The sequence below is a fragment of the Arachis duranensis genome, chromosome 3, assembly GCF_000817695.3.
Source record: "Arachis duranensis cultivar V14167 chromosome 3, aradu.V14167.gnm2.J7QH, whole genome shotgun sequence".
Classification (NCBI taxonomy): Eukaryota; Viridiplantae; Streptophyta; class Magnoliopsida; order Fabales; family Fabaceae; genus Arachis; species Arachis duranensis.
This window is the reverse complement of record NC_029774.3, coordinates 127,533,188-127,552,671: the sequence shown is the minus strand read 5'-3', so window position 1 is coordinate 127,552,671 and position 19,484 is coordinate 127,533,188. Positions and strand designations below refer to the sequence as shown.

Sequence of the window (19,484 nt, the reverse complement as noted above, 5' to 3'; positions counted from 1 at the left end):
ACTATTATCTAAACCACCACCACAACTTATCTGTTGCTGTTAATAACTCCTAAATTAATCAACAAATTTAATCAAAACAAAATGACACATATATAACAAACATCATTCAAGCTTTAATTAAATGTATAATTTTTTTATAAAAAAATAGAAAGCCAAGGGAAGAGATGTAGTTGGAAACAAAGGTGGAAGTAGAGAGGCAGATATGACAGGATGCACTGGTTAATATGTTTCTGGCAGAAGCAGTGCACTAATTCTGGCAAAAGTGGCAGCATCGGCGGTTCTGCAACTCCAGGAGGCAGCAATGGTGGTTTTGGCAAAGTTGGCGGCAATGGTAGTTCTGGCAGAGGTGAAGAGAAAAGTTCTGCGATTTTGAGAGAGGCAGCGGTGGCGGATCTCGAAAAGGCATGACAGTGATTATTTGATTTGCTAAACTAGGAAATATAGCAATGGCAAATCTAACAGAGGCAGTGGAAGTGACGACTCTGTGATTTTGAGAGAGGCAGCAGCGGCGCTTCCAGTAGATGAGGCGGCAACAATTTTGGAAGAGAAGCAGCAACGATTTTGGCAGAGGATCGACAATGATTCTTGTAGAGGTATGGATTCAAGAAGATATAGTGGTTTGGAAAAGAAGAAAGATGAAGAAGATAATGGTGTAGAAATGGAAAGGGATAAAGTAGAGACGAGGGTAGATTTAGGAATTTTATAAATTGACTAAGGATAATATTGTCCAAAAAATTTATTATGATTCTATGTGCACCTTTAAAAAGTCGTGTCTCACTCTTTTGAAGAGACACAAATTACATGTCTCTAGTGTGTAAGTGTGTGTAACCATGTCCTTTATAAATTTATGTCTTATAAAATAAACGATGTATGCGTATCACCGTGCTCATGTCTTTAGTAGACATGCATGGACAGCAAACAAACGATGCCTATAGGACTATACCATAATGAAACGTAGTAGGAATGTATGTGGCTTAGTCTAATCCAAAGACCTAGTCCGAACACAAAAAAAATTGATGAATTTTGTCTTGGTTTTATAGTAGATTAGTCAGATTCGAAAAATAAAAACTATTCAATCAAACTACTCAATTGAGTATGGGTTAAGACTTAGGAGACCTAACCTTGCCTAGTTGACGAAGTAAATCAATTCAAATCTAACGTGCAATGTCATCTATCTCTTTTCTTCGTGCAATCCCTCTCTACACGTCTCTCTTTAGCCGGTAAATACCGCATACCTTTCAGCACTGCATTCATACATTTTGAGAGGTTTGTTGTCGTGTGACTGAACCTACGATTGCTATCACAATGTTATAATCATATCTCCTAGTTAAATCTGTTGGCCTAGTCTAATATCTCACGGGATAAACTCTTCAACGCATCCATACACCATTCATATCCTACCTTGCCTGGATTATATGCAGCATTCATCAAGTATTACTTTCATTCTACAGATTTAAAACGGGTCATTAAGTTCACTGCTATGTGTCTGACACAGTATGCATGATAAGTACTAGGAGGCTTCCAACAATTATGATTGACATGCAGTGCGACTTCGATCGCTTGGAACATATATTAATCAAAAGTTCTTCTTGTGGTGTGACATGTCGTCTTAGATTGGTAAAAAATAAAATGACCACAACTCAGTTATCTCAAACTCAACGACAGCCAAAGCAATTGATAGTATGTTACTATTACCATTTTGCATCACGGCAAATAACAATATATTACCGTATTTGTTGTACAGATGCATGTCATCCACAAATACAAAGGGCTTGTGGTGTTTGAAATCCTCAATACAAGAAGAAAATACCTAAAAAATATTGTCAAATTGGCAGTAATCGCGGACCACTAAGTGTCCATCATAGTACAGTATCGAACTGAAATCAGTCATTGTGTTGGGACAACAACTCTGCAATACTTGTAACAATATTGGAATCTTATTATATGACCCCTCCCAATCATCATGGTTAGGCAATTGCATTTTACTTCGCCTTTCAAACTGTATTGTATGAGGTTTCGAAGTGATAGATTTACTTAACTACATCTTATAGGACAGGGATAGTAATAGATGGGTTAGACTGTATAAGGGGCATGATGACACTACAAACGAGATTTCTGTCTAACTGTCGATGGTCCTAAGACACGTCAATCATCTCAAACTCAATTATAGCAAAAGCAATTGACAGTATGTTACTATTACCATCTTGTGTCACGGCAAGTAGCAATATACCACCATACTTGTTGTACAGTTGCATGCCATCCACAAATACAAAGGGCTTGTGGTGCTTGAAAGCTTTAATACAAGGAAGAAATGTCCAAAAGTCCTTGTTAAACTGGTAGCAATTGCGGACCACCAAGTGTCCATCATATTATGGTACCAAACTGAAATCAATCATCATACTGGGACAACAACTCTGTAATACTTGCAACAACGTTGGAACCTTTTTATATGACTCCTCCGAATCATTATGGATTTAGGCAATTGCATTTTACTTCGCCTCCCAAACCTTATTGTATAAGGGTCTTAGGTGATAGCTCTACTTAACTACAACTTGTAGGACATGGATAGTAATAGATGGGTTGGATTATATAAGGGACATGATGACATTAAAAACGAGGTTGTTGCCTAACTGCCAATAGTCTAAGACATGATGGAAGTTAAACAAGTGTGTGGTCTTCCAAACTTACGCACCTTTCTATCAGATTAAAATGTGATCGTTATACATTCTTCCAAAATAATTGTAAAACCTGCGAAATTAATAAATAATTAACTAATAAATTAATTATCATTCGAAAAAATAGGAAATTAAATTTTATAGTTTAGAGAAGTAAAAATATTAAAAATATAAATTTTGATACTAATTTTAAAGATTTTGGCCTAAAATTGGGCCACCGGACCAAATCGGTTGAACCAGACCCAATGCCCAACCTATAAAACCACTAAACAAGCCTTCTTTCATTCCAATTCACCGAACATATGTTGAAGAGAGAGAGCACGGTGATTTGGGGGAGACGGTATTCGCCGTAAACTTCCGTCGCCCATAATTTTCAAGTTGGAGCTCCGATTAACGTGCCGTCAGCGGCCACGCGTTCGTCTTGAAATTCTCTAAAAAAATCTACGAAACGTTGTGGTAAGAAAACCTATGTACACTCTCATTATCTCCTCTCTTCAGTTTTGAATATATATGGGGATTTGAAATGAGAATTTTGTAATTTTGATATTTTAGGATTGAATTAGCTAGCAGAAATTGTTGGGTCTTATTCATTTGAGCCGTGGATAAGGTAAGAAACTCCTATTTCTTGGTGAATTTCCAATTTAGTGAATTCTATGATGATTATAGTGATATTGTGTGAATTAGATTGTGTTCTTGTTGATTTGGAGTTCAATTGGGCGGTTTGGAACGAAATCCGAGTGATTAAACTTGAGAAATTGACGTTTGGAAGCTTGAAGCTTGTGGAAAAAGAGGTTTTTGAGGTGTTCCGAGTTTAAGGGAGAATCGGCCAAGGTATGGTTTTGGTTTCTCGTAGTTAATGTTTAATGTCACGTGAAAACTTAGGCTAGAAGACCTTAAGATAGGAATGAACTGAATGAATTATTGATGGATTATGTATATAATATATGATGTGTGTATAAAGGATGAATGAATTTGTATGTGTTGGATTATATCTTTGATAAGTATAAAAAAAATAATGAAGACCGTTGATGTGTTGAGGATTGATGGTAAGTTTGTGAAATAGAATTGATTGGATTGGTTGACAGATGTGTGGTTTGATTTTGTAAGCGATTTGTTATTGGACTTGGTTGATTTTGGAAAAAGATTTAATATTAAAATTGGCTTGATTTTAAAATAATTTGATACTGGAAACAATTTGAATAACTGAGAGTTGTTTGGTTTGGTGGTGGAGACCCTTGAAAGGTGGAAAAAGTTTCAGTTTTAGAGGAGATACTACTGAAATTTCTATAAAAAAAATTGAAGTTTTGATTTGAAGTGTTATTTTAAAAAGAATAAGATTATTATGTGGCTTGTATATTTGAGACTATTTGTTGACCCTCTTTCGCAATATGTCATCGGGCACTTTAACTGACCGGGTTCTCCCATGGGCATGCACACACACACACACACACACATATATATATAGAATATTATTGAGCATGGAGTTTGACTCTATGGAATATTATATATGAGCTTAGAGTTTGACTCCATGGATATTATTTTGAGCTTGGGGATGCGCGCACAGAGGGACTGTCCAATGGTTAACTATCAGGACATGTCGGGTTGGCCATATAACCGACAGATGAGACTCATCAACCATAAGACAGGCATACATCATGTGCATTTGTATGTTTTGCGTTGGTGTGCATTATTTTGGTTTGCTTAATTGCTTAACTCTGCTTATATACTACTTGTTCTATTTGCTGTAATTGCACATCTGTCTGTGTTTTTCTTACTTGAATTGTATGCGTATGATTTATCAGAAATCCCTCTTGGCAGAGATGTGGAGGGCGGGGGGAGATTGTTCCACCGGTGATTCGGAGGGTTGGAGGAGACAGAAAGTGAAATGTTAGTTTAAAGTTAGATTTATAACTTGAACACCTTAGATAACTTACTTACTTTTTGGTTTAGTTGGACCTTTAAGCTGAAATCTGAGTATTAGAGTTATAGGAATGTCTCTGGCTTTCTCGGGACCTTTTATATTAACTATGTGGACACCTTTAGCATACTGGGAACCCCCGGTTCTCATTTCATACATATTTCTGTTGTTTTTCAAATGTAGGTCGAGAGACATCTGGTTGGGCATCTAAAGACCCTCCCTACAAGCAAAAAACTATCTTTTAGACCGTTATATTTTATTTTAGGTTATGTACATATGTATATAGAATCTCTGCATGTATATTTTATATTTTGTCCCTCTTAAAGGTTAACTTGAAAAAACAGGTGTTTATTCTGTAGTTTGAGTTATATTTTGGGTTGTAAGACTGGCATTAGTTTCGCAGGTCGAGTTTGGAGCTTGATGTCTGTATTTTGGAACTCCGATCTATATATAATGTTTTTAGCCTTCTTTTGATCTTACCTATCTATTTTACTCATCCATGCGAGTGATACGATTTCCTGTTTTCGCTTGTGCTTAACTTATTCTCCAACGCTCCTAGATATGAATTCTTTCAACTATATTTATGTACGTATTTTACTTTTAGAGGTTGTAATACCTCTCCACCTCTGTTTTACGACTTAAGCGTAAGACTCTGTGTGGTAGGGTGTTACAATAATCATGATAAACAAGAATAAACTTACTTGAGACATCAAGTAGTGGCTTACAAATATCCAAGATTCTATCGGAGTGCAACATGGAGACTATAAGGACATCTTGTTGCAGATTGTCTACAATGCACATGATACTTTTCTCTATCAGACTCTACAATCCTATACTCGACACTCCTCCGAATGCTGTAATTCTTCACACCTAGCATGACAACTTCCCTGCTATTGAATCTATGACCAATACGAAACTTCATGTTGTCGTCTGTATTGTAATCATTTGCCCCCCATATTGAAAAATGGAGTATCATCATGCATTGTGTCAAGATTCAGCGTGCGATGGTGGTTAGCTACTACTGGAAACTCCGAAACTGGTTGTAGGGCAAGGTATTGAACTATTCCACCTACCAGAGTCCTAGGTATAAATTCCTTCTCAAGCTCAGTATAACTACTTTTATTGCTGTCTGTAACATATTCTTCATCCGACTCCTCAATATCCACGTCTGTGTATTCCACTAAAGGGGTGGTGCAAGAGGTATATAATCTTGGACAAAATTTGAATACCCAGAACCACTATCACCTACATCACCAACCTTCATAGAAGGCTCCATCACTTGATGAGCCATGATTATCCCATGGACATCAAATATTAGGCGCAAATGCTCATCGCCATCGAGCCAAAAAAATATGAAAACGAAATACTCTATTTTCCATCGGTGCTAACAACTTATACTAAACTATTTCAACCTCCGTTATCGCATTAGTACCCATACTCGTCAATGTTAGACTATTTAACTTAAACAGAGAATTAAAACGACGAGTGTGCAAAAAGATAGAAGTATCATATTCAAATACAACACCATCATCACTGTTTTAGGATATACATTGATAAAAATATATTCATCGCTATACATTTTTATTGAACTTATTGAAAGAAAAAAAAGGAAGAATGGGAAGGAAAGAGTAATATATTTATGAGGAAGGTTAATACTGCATATCTTTTTATATTTGGTTTAAATTTGTTGTAGTGTATTTTGTTTACAGTGTAAACGTTTTAATTATGATTATATCTAGTTTATATTGTAAACGAGATATGTTGAGTTCATCTTTTTTCACGTATCATGGGTACATTCGTTTTTCGTCTTTTCTCACGTAACATGGGTACATCCGTTTTATTTGTTTAAAACATTTGTATTATTTCGTTTATGTTATAAATAAGATAAATAATAGGACACAAATACATAAATTGTGTCAAGTTACCTATACCTATAAATAAAATATTTATTTAAAAAATTTCTGATTTTAAATAAAAATGTCATGTTTAAAAATCGAGAAATGTTACTTGTCCTTTAAATTTTCAGCCTTTAGTTAGTCTTTTAATAATATTATTTAATTAATTTAAATATCTATTTTTTAAAAAAATTATTTATTTTTTATGAAAAGTTACTTGTTTTTTAATTTTTCTCTCTTTTAAAAGCTGAATAATGGATAATTTTTAAAAGATACCTAGTTGCACGGTTAAAAATCAGTAGAGAATTAGAAAATTGGCTGAGAACAAAATAACAGATCAGTGGACCTGCACCGAATCAGAACCGGGTGGATTTTTGGACTAAGGCCAAAATGACTCGTTTTGAGTAGGAAAAAAAACAAGGTTATAAAAATTGGTTCAAATTGGTTGGTAGAATCGGTCAAATCATGAACTGACAAAAAAATATTTTGGCTAATAACCATAACCGTTTGTTTTAAAAACCGTGGTCGGGCTGTCAAACCAGATAGGAACCGATCAGTCGAATTGAATTGGAATCGTCTGGTTTTCACATTTTATATGAAAATGGCGCTGTTTCATTCATGTAAGGGAAAAAAAAAGGAGAACCCTGATTCAGTTCCCTAAGCTCAACAGTTTACTCACTTACTCAACATCAAGGTTCTGAAAACCGAACCTGTCATCGAACCTCTCTAGTCACTAGTTCAGTGGTTCATAGGTTCAATCGTGGTTGAACCGAAAAAACCGTTTTATAATAAAATAATAAATAAAATATAAATAAACACATTAAAACATAATTTTAGTTTAATATAAACTTTAAAATATCATCCAAATTAAAAGTACTATATAAACCAGAATGTTATGATCTCATTCAAATACAAACTCAAAAGTCAAATAACAAAAACAACCAACTAAACATAAAATGCTAACTTCCAAGTTTGTCATCAATCATATTTATTCATATTCACAATTTTATCACATTCATTCATATTTACAATCCCTTGCCTTATTCAGCAGCACAAAAATTGAAAATTGAATTCAGTGAAGCCATTTATGCACTTGAAATGAAAATGGCAAATAAAACACCTGCTCACATCAGCAACAACATCCTCTACATGTCACAATTTAATATTAGGAAGGATACTAGTTATGCCCATTAGAATTACTTAGTGTTTTAAGAGTATAGATAAGAGATTTTTATCAATATATTAAAGGAATTAATGAATTGATATTGAATTTGGGTTCAATTTGGAGTTTCTCTCCATAACTCAAAGAGGGAGTTCTAACATTGGTAGTCTCATTGAGAGGTTTTCTTCCATTTTTCATGGAAAATCAAATAACTCAACAATCTGAAGATGAAAAAGATGGTTATGGATGGACAATATGTACTGAACAATACTGAAACGCCAGAGAAACACCTGAGGAACAGAGATTTATAGAGGTGGAAAGAGGTTTGAAAGAGCTCTAAGATTTCTATCATTGCTACCAACCGGATATGGGTCCAAGCTTGCAAGAAATTTGCTAGAATGAAGTTGTAGAATGGAAAATTGAGTGGGAAGAGATTACAGCTAGACTAAGGCAACAACAGCAACCACCACAAATCGATCAAGAAGCAACCAAATCTCAGCTATCAACAGAACAAGACTCGCAACAGCATCAACAGTAATTCAAGAAAAAAGAGAGAGGCCGAAATCGATGCAAATTCAGATTCAACAAGCAATTTAGCAACAAATCCAACAATAGATCATAAATTTAATTTCACAAGATCAGTTCACAAATCAACAAGTCCAAAATATGAAATTGGCGAAGAAGAAAAATCATATTTCAATTTTGAATTTCAACCACAACAACAATAAGAAGAATCAAACAGAAATTGCAAATCAAGCACGAATTTAAAATTCAAATCCAAAAATTCAATAAAAAATAACTCTAAATCCAGAAAATCAAGAACAAATAAAAAAACCCAACCAAAGAATCAAGAACAACCCAACGAAAGAACAAATCAGAATCAACAATAGGGAGGACGACTGAAGAATAAAAATAAATCAGAATCAAACCAACAATCAGAATTAAAAAGTTCAAAATAAAAACAAATCAGAATCAAAATCAAACAGAGGCTCCATTACAGATTCAAATGCAAGGAAGGATGACGGCGCTGGAAACAGAGAGTTGGCGATAGAGGCAGGAACAGAGATGGCGGCGGCGACGGTGGAACAGAGCTTTGTGACGGAGGCAGTAGGCGAGCCCGGCGACTATGCTTCCATTACTGAGAGTCTGAGACGTTAGCTGAGTGAGGGACCGAGTGAGCTTCGAAGCTCCAACCAGCGACGGCGTCAGGAGTAGTCCGGCGGCTGAACAAAAGGGAGACAGAGACACCGAGTGACCAAGACAAGGAACAGTGGTGGAGCACCTTCGAACCGAGTGACCAACAGAGCTAGCAGCGGCGTGGGTGCGCGACGGAGGCTTCGACGTTTCTACGGTGGCTGCGCGATGGAAGGGAAGGAAGGTTGCGATGGCTGCTGCGCGATGGGGGAGAAGGGAGCGAGCTGATGGTGGCTGTTCGAAGGACGACGGCGGCGGCACGAGGAGGTGGCTGGATGGAGGTGAGGGACGACGAGCTTGATGAGATTGGGAGGAGCCCCGCATGAGAGAGGCGTTCTAAGTTTTGGAAGCTGGATCTGGTTGGGGGCTAGGGCTTAGGGCTAATTGGATTTCTGGAGGCTGAAACAAGGAAACGACAACATTTGGCTGGGCATTCAAAAAACTGGTAGGGTCACGGTTCGGTTCGACCGACCGGTTTCTGATCGGTTCATCGGTTCAAATTCGATTTTTGAAATTTTCGGTTTTGCTGTTTACTCGAATCTTTTTCTCAGCAGTTCGCGGTTAAACCGGTTCGACTGGCCAGTCCGAACCGATTTTCAGAACCTTGCTCAGCATCTCCTTCCTCTCGATCTCCTCCCTCACTCCCTCAGCAGAAGTCCCATCACTTGCTTCGTCCAGCCACCGCCGTATCACCGCCGCCGTCGCAAGTCGCGACTGCTCGAGGCCGTCATTCTCAGTACGATCGTCTCCGATAGTGCACGAAGCCGTCGTCCCCATTGCAACTCGTCTTGCGTCGTTCCTCCACTGCACAGCCGCTGTTCTGCCACACTCCACCTCGCTCTATCCCTTCTCCGCTCCAGTTCCGCCACCCTCCACCTTCCTCCGCTCCAGTTCCGCCCACACCCCCTCCTCTGCTCTAGTTATGCCGTTCACCACCCTCATCGGCTTCAGTTTTGCGGCAGTCTGAGATACCTCTTCTCCAGTTCTGCCCGGTCCAGCCTTCCGTCGTGCTCCCTCACCTCTGTGCTCTAGAAGGTATTTTTTTACGGTTATTGTTGTTTTAATTGGTTTAGGATTGTAGATGATGTTCTTGATTCTGTTATGCTTACTCTTGAATCTTGATGTATGTCCTGTCTTTCTGAATAAAAAATCGTGTCAGTTTGGCAATTTTTTTGTTTTAAATCACTACTGTTTATTTTAAGTTCAAATGAATAGTGCTCAACTGCAAGTTATGAACATTTGCTAACCAATACTAAGTTGAGATTTTGTGCATCTTTCTTGAATTAAAATGGTTGCATACTCTTATACATATTTTCATTACATTTTACTTTGTTGAATTACAGTGACAGAAACTCTAAAAGGTTATGATGAGTTGCTTAACCTTGTCTAGATGAAGCTGTAGAGTTTCTAAGAGGTAACTAATAGGTGGACCTTTTTTCTTTATTTATGAATTTAACGATTTATCATGTATGTACTTCTGAAGCTTTGACTTTCTTATCATGCTAATGACTTTTGTAATGTAACTTTCACCTAGTTGCATCTTAAAGTTGAAGTTTGGTAGGGGCAAAGAATATGTGCATATGGTGAATTTTGTTGCCCTTATTTTGATTGAAGTAGTTAGGAGTATGATTTATCATTTGTCTTGTTGTCAAGAAGTTTTCTCATTTAATTTATTATGTCACACTAAGCTAGATCAATTTTCATGTGTCACAAATTTTTGCGGATTAAAAAAGGGATGTTTACTACTTCATGAGAGTGAGGACTGAATGAGTAATGAGCTATTAACTGGCATGCTTTAGCTTCAATTCTGCTGTAGCTATTATCAAACTCTATGATATACATATTGGGTTTAAAAATATTTGACTTTGTTTTCACTTTTAAGTGGGGCTTGCTTATTTTTATTGAATCCATCATATTTTTACATATGCTTTCTTTTAGATTTATCAAGTCAAACAGCAAAATTAAGATTTCCATACAAATATTGAGTTTATTCAAATTATGTTTTATTGTGTTTATTTATATTTTATTTATTATTTTATTATAAAACGGTTATTTCAGTTGAATTACAGTTGAATCAGTAGTTAGAACGGTTTAATAATTAATTTGGCTTTTAAAAATGTTTCAAAAACCGGATTAGACTTGCCGGACTGGTTTAATTGCGAAACGATAACATTAAACGGTCCGGTCAGACATGTAAAACAGGTATCAGAAAACCTGTGAAAAAGTGTTGAACCGGACGAGAACGTCCGGTCGGACCGAACCGGAACTCCGCCGGTTTACACAAAAAAGGGGAGCTCCTTCGTTTCTTTCTCCCTTTCTTCCTTTCATTCAGAGAAATCACACAAAACCCTAGCACTGCAAGCCTACGCCACCGCCGCAAGGAGTGGCATACTGCCGCAGTCCGTCGCACTCAAAGTTCGCCATCCGTCATCTAGCTTCCCTCGTGCTCCAAGTCTTCAACCCCTGTTCGCTGTCACCGATCGCGGCTGCTTCCTCGAGCTCGGCGTCCGTCGTCTTTGTCTGCTCAGCCGCGCTTCCGTCGCCGTTTGTTTGCCGTTCACGTTCGCGTTCACTCGCTGTTCACCGTTCGAGTTCGCCATCGTCTGGAAGCCACGTTGCTCTGCTTCAAACTCTGCGACCAACCCGCGCTCTCCACCCAGCCTTCGAACTGCTCTCTTTTGTCGCCGCCGTGAGTTCCCTAAACCCGCCACCAGACAATACACTCACACAACACCAATACTCTGCTTCAAACTCTGCAACTTCTGATTTCTATTACAATAAGTAATTATTTGATTTGGTAGTGGTTTGGATTTTTTCGTAGACTGAATTAAAGTTAAAATAGTTATGTTCTCTTCTCTATCACATTGAAATTAAGCTTTTAATTCTCTTATTTTGTTTTAATTTTACCGCACTCAACATGTTTGATGAAATGCTTTAACCATATTGATGGTTGGTTCTTATAATTTCTAGCTTTTAGAAACTTAGTTAGTTGATTGCATGTGAAATTAGAATAATTGGATCATAGTAATTACGAATTTTAGCTGCACAAATAGCATCTTTGCAGAAAACATATTAGCATGATGATTCCACTTGCATTAGTGTTCTTCTGGTAAATTTTAACTGTTATTATGAACTTGTTAATTTGCTAATTGTTCTTGTGTTCTTCTGTTACTTTTAATTTTTTTTGTTTTTGTTATGATTTTCTATTCTTGAACTTGTTAAGTTGATAATTTGCTAAATTGTTGGGCTGCTGTTGTTTTAATTTGCCAAATTGTTAGGTTGCTGCGACTTAATTTGTTGGATTTTCTATTTAGGTCTTGTTCTTGTTTACTTGCTAAATTGTTGTTGTGTATTTATTGTTTATTTGCTGGATATTGGTGATAATTGTCTTTGAGATTATTTACTATGCAGGTTTAGTGTCATCACTGTTTTGGAATGTTTTATAATGTACTAGTGTTTGTTGCTGTTTTGTAATTGCTGGTTGCAGGTTTAGTGTGATTATTGGTTAATGTTTTGTAATGTTTGGTGTTGAATGCTGATTGTTGAGTTCAGATATGGTTGTTTATTTTGACTTGGGTAAAGAGACTTATGGTCATTTTTTCCTGCCTTATACCGATTCAGATGATTATTTTTAGAGGATGAGCACTTATTTATGTATCTTGAGAAACTCTCTTTCTGTGTGTTATGAGCATTTGGTGAAGCCAGTATTATACCTATTCAAAGCTTAGTTTTTCCAAATGGTCTTCAAAGCAACTCATCCAAAATGCTACTGCACAAACCCAAGTCTATTGTCTCTTAAAGCCTGTATGCACCTTCATTTGGTGAAGCCTTACTAGCACTAGTCCACTACCAACTTTGTTATTAATAATGTTATCAAATTTATTTATCCGAGTACTATGTTTATTTTTCAGTTGGATTTATGATAATTCATTTGATATTCTTCCTATTCTTGTCAAATATTTCTTTTAACATTTTATGTATTGATGAGGAATTGTACTCGCTTGGTATCATGCTTTCATCTGGCAATTTTGTATTTAATATAAAAAAAGGAAAATCCTAAAAGAGTAATTCACTACTCCATTGGAAAAACTTCATTCTACCTTATACCTTCAACTTAATACTTGCATATTTATAATTTATTTATTATTCTATTCTAAAATGGTTTTTTCGGCTGAACCACCAGTTGGACCAGTAAATCAGTAAACCAGTGACTAAAGTGGTTTGATGATCGGTCCAGTTTTCAAAACCTTGGAAAAAAACACCCAAAACGGATAAAAATAAATTTTAAAAAAATGAAAAGAGAAAGGATGAGAGAGAAGTTACTTCGTCTCATCTTCTATTGCTCCCAGAGACACCGTCCCCCACTTCTCCCAGCCAGCCACCGTTCTCACTTCTCCTCTCTTCCAGCAAGCACCTTCAATTCCTCTTCTCACAAGTCCCAACAACCGTGCATTTTGCTGTTCCCTTCTTCCTCTTCCTGAAGCCACGAATTTCCTTCTCCCTCTCTTAGAATCCGCCAACCTCTCCCGCTGCTGTCTCCTTCCTATCTTCTCCTCGTCGCCATTGCCTTCACAGCATCCTCTCCTTCGGTCCGTTCCTTCCAGTCACCTTCCAGCCGTGGCTATGGTCGCCTCCCAGCTGCTGCTGTGTTCGCCTTTCATCTGTGTCCGTCGGTGCCTCAGTTCTGGTAGGTGTAGTTCTCTACTCTTAGATCCTTGCTGTGTTGTTCACTTCTTGCTGCTGGTTGCTGTATTGGCAGTGTTTTTCACTTCTTGCTGCTGTGTTGTTATTTTGTTAATTGCTGCTGTGTTAGTTGTTTCTTGTTGGGTTTATTAAATTTTTTGCTATGTTGTTAACTTGTTATTGCTGCCTAGTTTTTGCTGCCTAGTTTTTCTTTCCGCTGGTTGCTGTGTTGTTCACTTCTTGCTATTGTCATGTTAATTTGTTAATAATTTGTCAATTTGTCAAGTTGGTAACAGACTCGTATTTATTTTTCAAAGAACTACCTAACTGGCTAATTCTATTCTCATTGCACATTAATGAATGTAGGCACTCATGGCAAGTCTAACTTGTATAGCTTGTAATATCCTCTGAACTTTACTTTTCTTCTCTTAAAACTAATATATGTCAATTTGTCTTAGTTATATGAAAACTGGTAATCATGAATTGTCTTTTGATTGCTTATATCACTTATTTATTTAATGTCTGGTCTAAATCGACAGATGTGCATAATCGGAATCCATAACTGATGAATCAGGATTCAGCATTAAAGAGTCAGTAATCATCACCTGAGTTCTTTTTCCCCCCCACATTCAGTAGGCCTATCCCAGAGCCTGCTGGTCTTTTTCTCTACTTTTTAGTTAATTCAATTCTTTATCCTTCTATCCGTTATTTCCTTATCAGTTTTCCATTTGTTATTTTTCAGTTGGATTTGATCTTATATGTTTTCTGCGGCCTTATTCAGAGCTGCAAGGCATGGGTTTTCAAGTAGATTCAAGAGGTTAACTTCTATCTAATGCCTTTTTTAGTTACATATATATTTCTTGTGATTTTTCTATTCTTCTGATCCTGATTACTCGCTTCCTTTACCTATAGGGCAAGAGCAAAGAGAGAAAGAGAGAAAAAAGAGAGGGAAGGGGGTTAGAATTTTAGTTCACACAACAACATATATTTTATACAATATAACTTACTTTCATGCCATTATATATAACATAAGATCTTATATAACTGTTTTTTCTCCATTCTCCTCAATTAGAATCGGGACCCTAAGTACCCTTCAAGCTAGCATCAGTATGCAGTTGATTCGTTGTTGTGAATATATTTGATGTAGTTCCTAATAATTTTATAGAGCTCATAGGCCCTAGCTTCTGATTACTTATTCTCACAAATGCAGAGATAGCATATTCACGTTATACTGTCTAGTTGAGGATTTTCCGACCATTGCATCATATCCTGCAGCAAGTTGGTGTTTCCAGTCTTCTACTCTTCATACGTGCATACATCCACAAACTTGCAACACAGCATGGCATCTTTCAAGGGTTCCATATCTACCTTCTCAATTGGGATATCTTTGGCAGAGATCAAAGATATTTGGAATCCCTGGTATTTTGAGAAACTCAAAACCTGCCAGATATATAAGTAATGAATCAGTTCAGGTGAAGACTGATTATGATGTTGTGAGGTTCTCTCTTGGGTCACCTGATGATATTAGTTCCATAAAAAAGAGCCCAAAGAAGAAAATGTCTAGAAAAGCTAAATTGAATGAGCTCAGATTCTACCGCTTGAAGGCTAAAAAGAAGATGAATTCCCCAAATCCAGAGGTTCGAATTAGATATAAGCTTGAAAAGGTTGGCTTGACTTATTTCTGTAATGTAAATTCTTGTACCCTATTTCATTTGCTTGATTTTTCAGTAATAATAATTTACTTTTTACATATTTTTAATAATCCTTAAGGTGAATTCTAATAATCTGTGATTGAAAGGTGATGCTAATGCTTTTTGCCATCTGGGAATTGGATATCAGAACATAGCTACATGTGGACTTGTTGTAATTGAATTAAGTGCTTCTGTGAGGTTTGATTTTCCTCTCAACTTATAAACCTGCAGGCCAAGCGAAAAGAAACATGGTTGATTGAGAAGCTAAGGAAATATCATATGCTGAAAATCCCTGCGGAAACATTTGATCCTGAAATTTTAACTGAGGAAGAGAGGCATTACCTGAAGCGAACGGGTGAGAAAAAGAAGCATTTTGTTATTGTTGGGAGACGAGGAGTGTTTGGTGGGGTAGTTCTTAACATGCATCTTCATTGGAAGAATCATGAGACAGTAAAGGTTATATGCAAACCTTGCAAACCTGGGCAGGTTCATGAATATGCTGAAGAGCTTGCTCGACTGAGCAAAGGCATTGTGATTGACATCAAGCCTAATAATACTATCATTTTCTTCCGTGGTAAGAACTACGAACAGCCAAAAATAATGTCACCTCCAGATACATTATCAAAAGCAAAGGTAATTTTAGCTTTGTGTTATGCATTTACCAAATGTAGTTCTTGATAAATATTATATAATATTTAACATTGAATTATGTGTATTTCTGTCATTCAGAAGGGTAGCATCCTTCCTTTGTAGTTGACAATTGTTTTAAGTTGAAATATATTTTGTTGAGAAAAGTAGTGGATTCTATTTTTTCTGCATAATGCTTATGGTTTCTAACTTATTTTGTATACGTAAAATTTATAGGCCTTGGAGAAATATAGATACGAGCAGTCACTTGAACATACAAGCCAGTTCATTGAAAAGTTGGAGAAGGAGCTTGAAGAGTATCACCAGCACCTCGCAAAATTTAGAAAAGGGAAAGATGATACAACTAAAGATATTAAGGTTGGTCCATTATCTTATAGCCAATTGTAGAAATTTATCACCAAATGAAAAATTCTAGAATTTATAATCATAACTTTTAGGGATAAGTACTATTTTGGGGATGATTTCGATTTTGACCCCAAACCTTAGAGGAACCAAAATAGTAGCTATCCCTAACTTTTATGATAAATAATAAATTTTGTAATAACTATTCTTTCCAAATTGTGGCAGGGACCATCGTCTACCAGGACAAATAAAACTGCAGGATTACACACTGTTTTAAAGGGAAAATGTAAGTGGAAAGAACAATGAATGGGAATAAATGGATAATGACTAAGCTTTAATGTTCAAACACCATATTGCATCAACTACATTTTTTTCCCCACCCAATTTAATTTGTGGTTATTTGGACGTCAGAAATTGTAGAAGCATGAATCTACCATTGGTGGACTTTAACGTATACACGAGCTTCGGACAACGTTATATTATTTGCGCTTAAGGGAGTATAAGATCTCACATTTGAATATTTATTTGTAGTCTCGAGGCCTACAATTGTCAAGTTGCTATATATCAAACATGCAATTATGATTAAACATCCTTTTATCCTTTTTTATCTTGTAGCGATTTTTTTGGTGTCTATCTTGGAAAGATTTCTATGATAACACATCAGTTAATTTTATCGTTAATTTAGGACCACAATGAAAAAATATAAAATCAGCAATGCTGTGTGAATAAATGTTGATTAGTAATAACTAATAAGCTATAAGAAATAAGCTTAATATTGCAGCGCTAGGATTTCTTTGTGGAATAAGTAGACAGTAAACACACAAGACAAAATAGATAAAAGAAATTATTATAAAGTTGGGTTGGAGTCTTGGTCTCTTGGAGACATTAATAGACAATTAGACATCAGTAAGATCTGGATTTACTGCCACTTTTTAACTTCTTGCATTTCTTTTGCTATGAAACATTTGTTTTGTTTTTTTGACTTCCTCTCTTTCTGCTCTTAAGCCTATCAGCTGTCTTAAATGATGAATTGCTTTCTATTTATTTTATTTTTTTTTTGCAAAACTCCTTAGGAAATGTTTAGGTGGGATATCAATGAATGTTTTTTTTTATTATCTTCATTAATTTAAAATGAAGGCTTTATATATGTTGTACCTGCACTAATTAGGCTTTTACAATCAACAATAAGTTAATAAGCTTAAACTAACTTAACTAAGTTTACATTTTTAAATAATTAAAAAATTATACCGTTTTTGAAAAGAGCATATGCATAAAGATATATGTTATATGGGGAATGGGTTCTTAATATTTTTTTTTTCATTTGAGAGGATAAAGTATGATTTTTTATTGATAATTTTATAAGTAGAACCAAGAGAAAACACAAGAGAAAAAATATTGAAGAGTTAGAGATAATTTTAATCGTCATGTGAGCTCTGATCTTGATACTGAAGCCACTTTCAAGCTTGATTTTTGCTGTATAGCTATTTTCTTATTTTTATACAATAACCCCCATGACGTAAATATTAAACATAGGCCCCCCCAATTATACAACAACAACAACAAAGCCTTATCCCACTAAGTGGGGTCGGCTACATGAATCAAACGACGCCATTGTGCTCTGTCATGTATCATGTCTACAGAGAGACCGTTTACATGTAGATCTCGTTTGACCACCTCATGGATGGTCTTCTTAGGTCTTCCTCTGCCTTTCGCCCTTTGTCCATCTTCCATCTCATCCACCCTCCTGACTGGATGTTCTATCGGTCTTCTTCTCACATGTCCAAACCACCTAAGACGCGATTCAACCATCTTTTCCACAATGGGTGCTACTCCAACTCTCTCCCTTATATCTTCATTCCTTATTTTATCCAATCGCGTGTGACCACTCATCCATCTCAACATCTTCATCTCTGCCACACTCAGCTTATGTTCGTGCTCTCCTTTAGCCGCCCAACACTCCGTACCATACAACATAGCCGGTCTTATAGCGATGCGATAGAATTTACCTTTAAGTTTTAAAGGCACTTTTTTGTCGCATATAAAACCAGATGCACTCCGCCATTTTGACCAACCTGCTTGGATCCTATGATTTACATCATGTTCAATCTCTCCATTATCCTGTATGATGCACCCAAGATACTTAAAACTTTTAACTTTTCGTAAGGTGTTCTCTCCAATTTTCACCTCTATATTGGAGTTTTCCCTTCTCAGACTGAACTTACATCAACATCTACAAATTAATCGGAAACAAGCAAATATTTTAATTGATTTATGCACACTTGTAAGTGAAGCCATTGCCACCGGCAGGTTACAACAACAACAATAGATGGGTTTGCTACATGGATCAAATGACGCTATTGCGCCCTATCGTGTATCATGTATACAGTGAGACTGTTTACACGTAGATCTCCTTTGACCACCTCATGGAAGTTACTGAAGCAGTGTGCAAAAATTAACAATGATACAATATGTCAATTGAAAGGATGCAATATGACTTATAGAACATATATGTCAATTGAAAGGTAAAGATAAATATGCAGGGGACAAATGTTTATTAACAAAAAGATAAAAGCTAAAGGGACAGCAATTTTAATGTATATTGGCGAGCACCTTTAGCTAGCAGGCCAACACTTTAGGTTGCATTTGTTTCGGACTGAGATAGAGTATTGTGTTTGGTGATCAGAGACTGGTCAAGGTGCTCTTTCTCCACTCATCAGGCATCTTCTTTGACCTTAAAATCTCATTAAAAAGCTTGGTTAACCAGTTGATGCCTTTTCCTCCAAGACCCTTCCAAACCTCAATCGGGATATTATCATGTCCTACTGCCCTGCCATTTTTCATCTGCTTTAGAGCCTCTTTTACCTCGAAATCTCGAATCCTTCGATAGTAGTCCAAGTTTTGATCTTCTTCCCTTGTGCATAATCGACCAAGGCTCGGAAGAGTCTTCTGTCCCTCATTAAATAACTCGTAGAAGTAGCTCTTCCACCTTTCATTAATCTTCTCAAAGAGCCAACACCTCTCCATCCTTATCCTTTATGCACTTAACCTGATCCAAATCTCTTGTTCTTCTTTCTCGGCTCTTTGCAATTCTATATATACCTTTTTCTCCTTCTTTCGTGTCCAAAGACTGGTAGAGACCCTCATATGCTCTTGTTCTTACTTCACTTACAGCCACTTTTGTCTCTTTCTTAGCCGCCTTATAATTTTCCCAGTTATCTGCATTGCGGCATAAAGACCACTCTTTAAAGCATTCTCTTTTTATCTTTATCTTTTCTT

At 36.5% G+C, this 19,484-nt stretch overlaps 1 protein-coding gene across 7 annotated transcripts; it reads left to right on the top strand.

Annotated features, from left to right (window-relative positions):
• The first annotated feature begins 10,185 nt into the window (after window positions 1-10,185).
• LOC107481480 (uncharacterized CRM domain-containing protein At3g25440, chloroplastic) lies at window positions 10,186-16,795 on the top strand. 7 transcript variants are annotated; one of them, XM_016101761.3, is made up of 9 exons: window positions 11,172-11,533; window positions 13,028-13,531; window positions 14,067-14,117; window positions 14,270-14,344; window positions 14,738-15,191; window positions 15,450-15,851; window positions 16,083-16,223; window positions 16,434-16,494; window positions 16,620-16,795. In XM_016101761.3, coding segments are annotated over exons 4-9 (1,119 nt in total). In that variant the 5' UTR covers window positions 11,172-11,533; window positions 13,028-13,531; window positions 14,067-14,117; window positions 14,270-14,285; the 3' UTR covers window positions 16,622-16,795. The 7 variants fall into 7 exon arrangements, with proteins under 7 accessions (XP_052115172.1, XP_015957247.1, XP_015957248.1 ...); XM_016101762.3 differs by having other exon boundaries at window positions 14,738-15,164; window positions 16,434-16,795; XM_052259211.1 differs by having other exon boundaries at window positions 16,434-16,795.
• The last annotated feature ends 2,689 nt before the right edge of the window (window positions 16,796-19,484 follow it).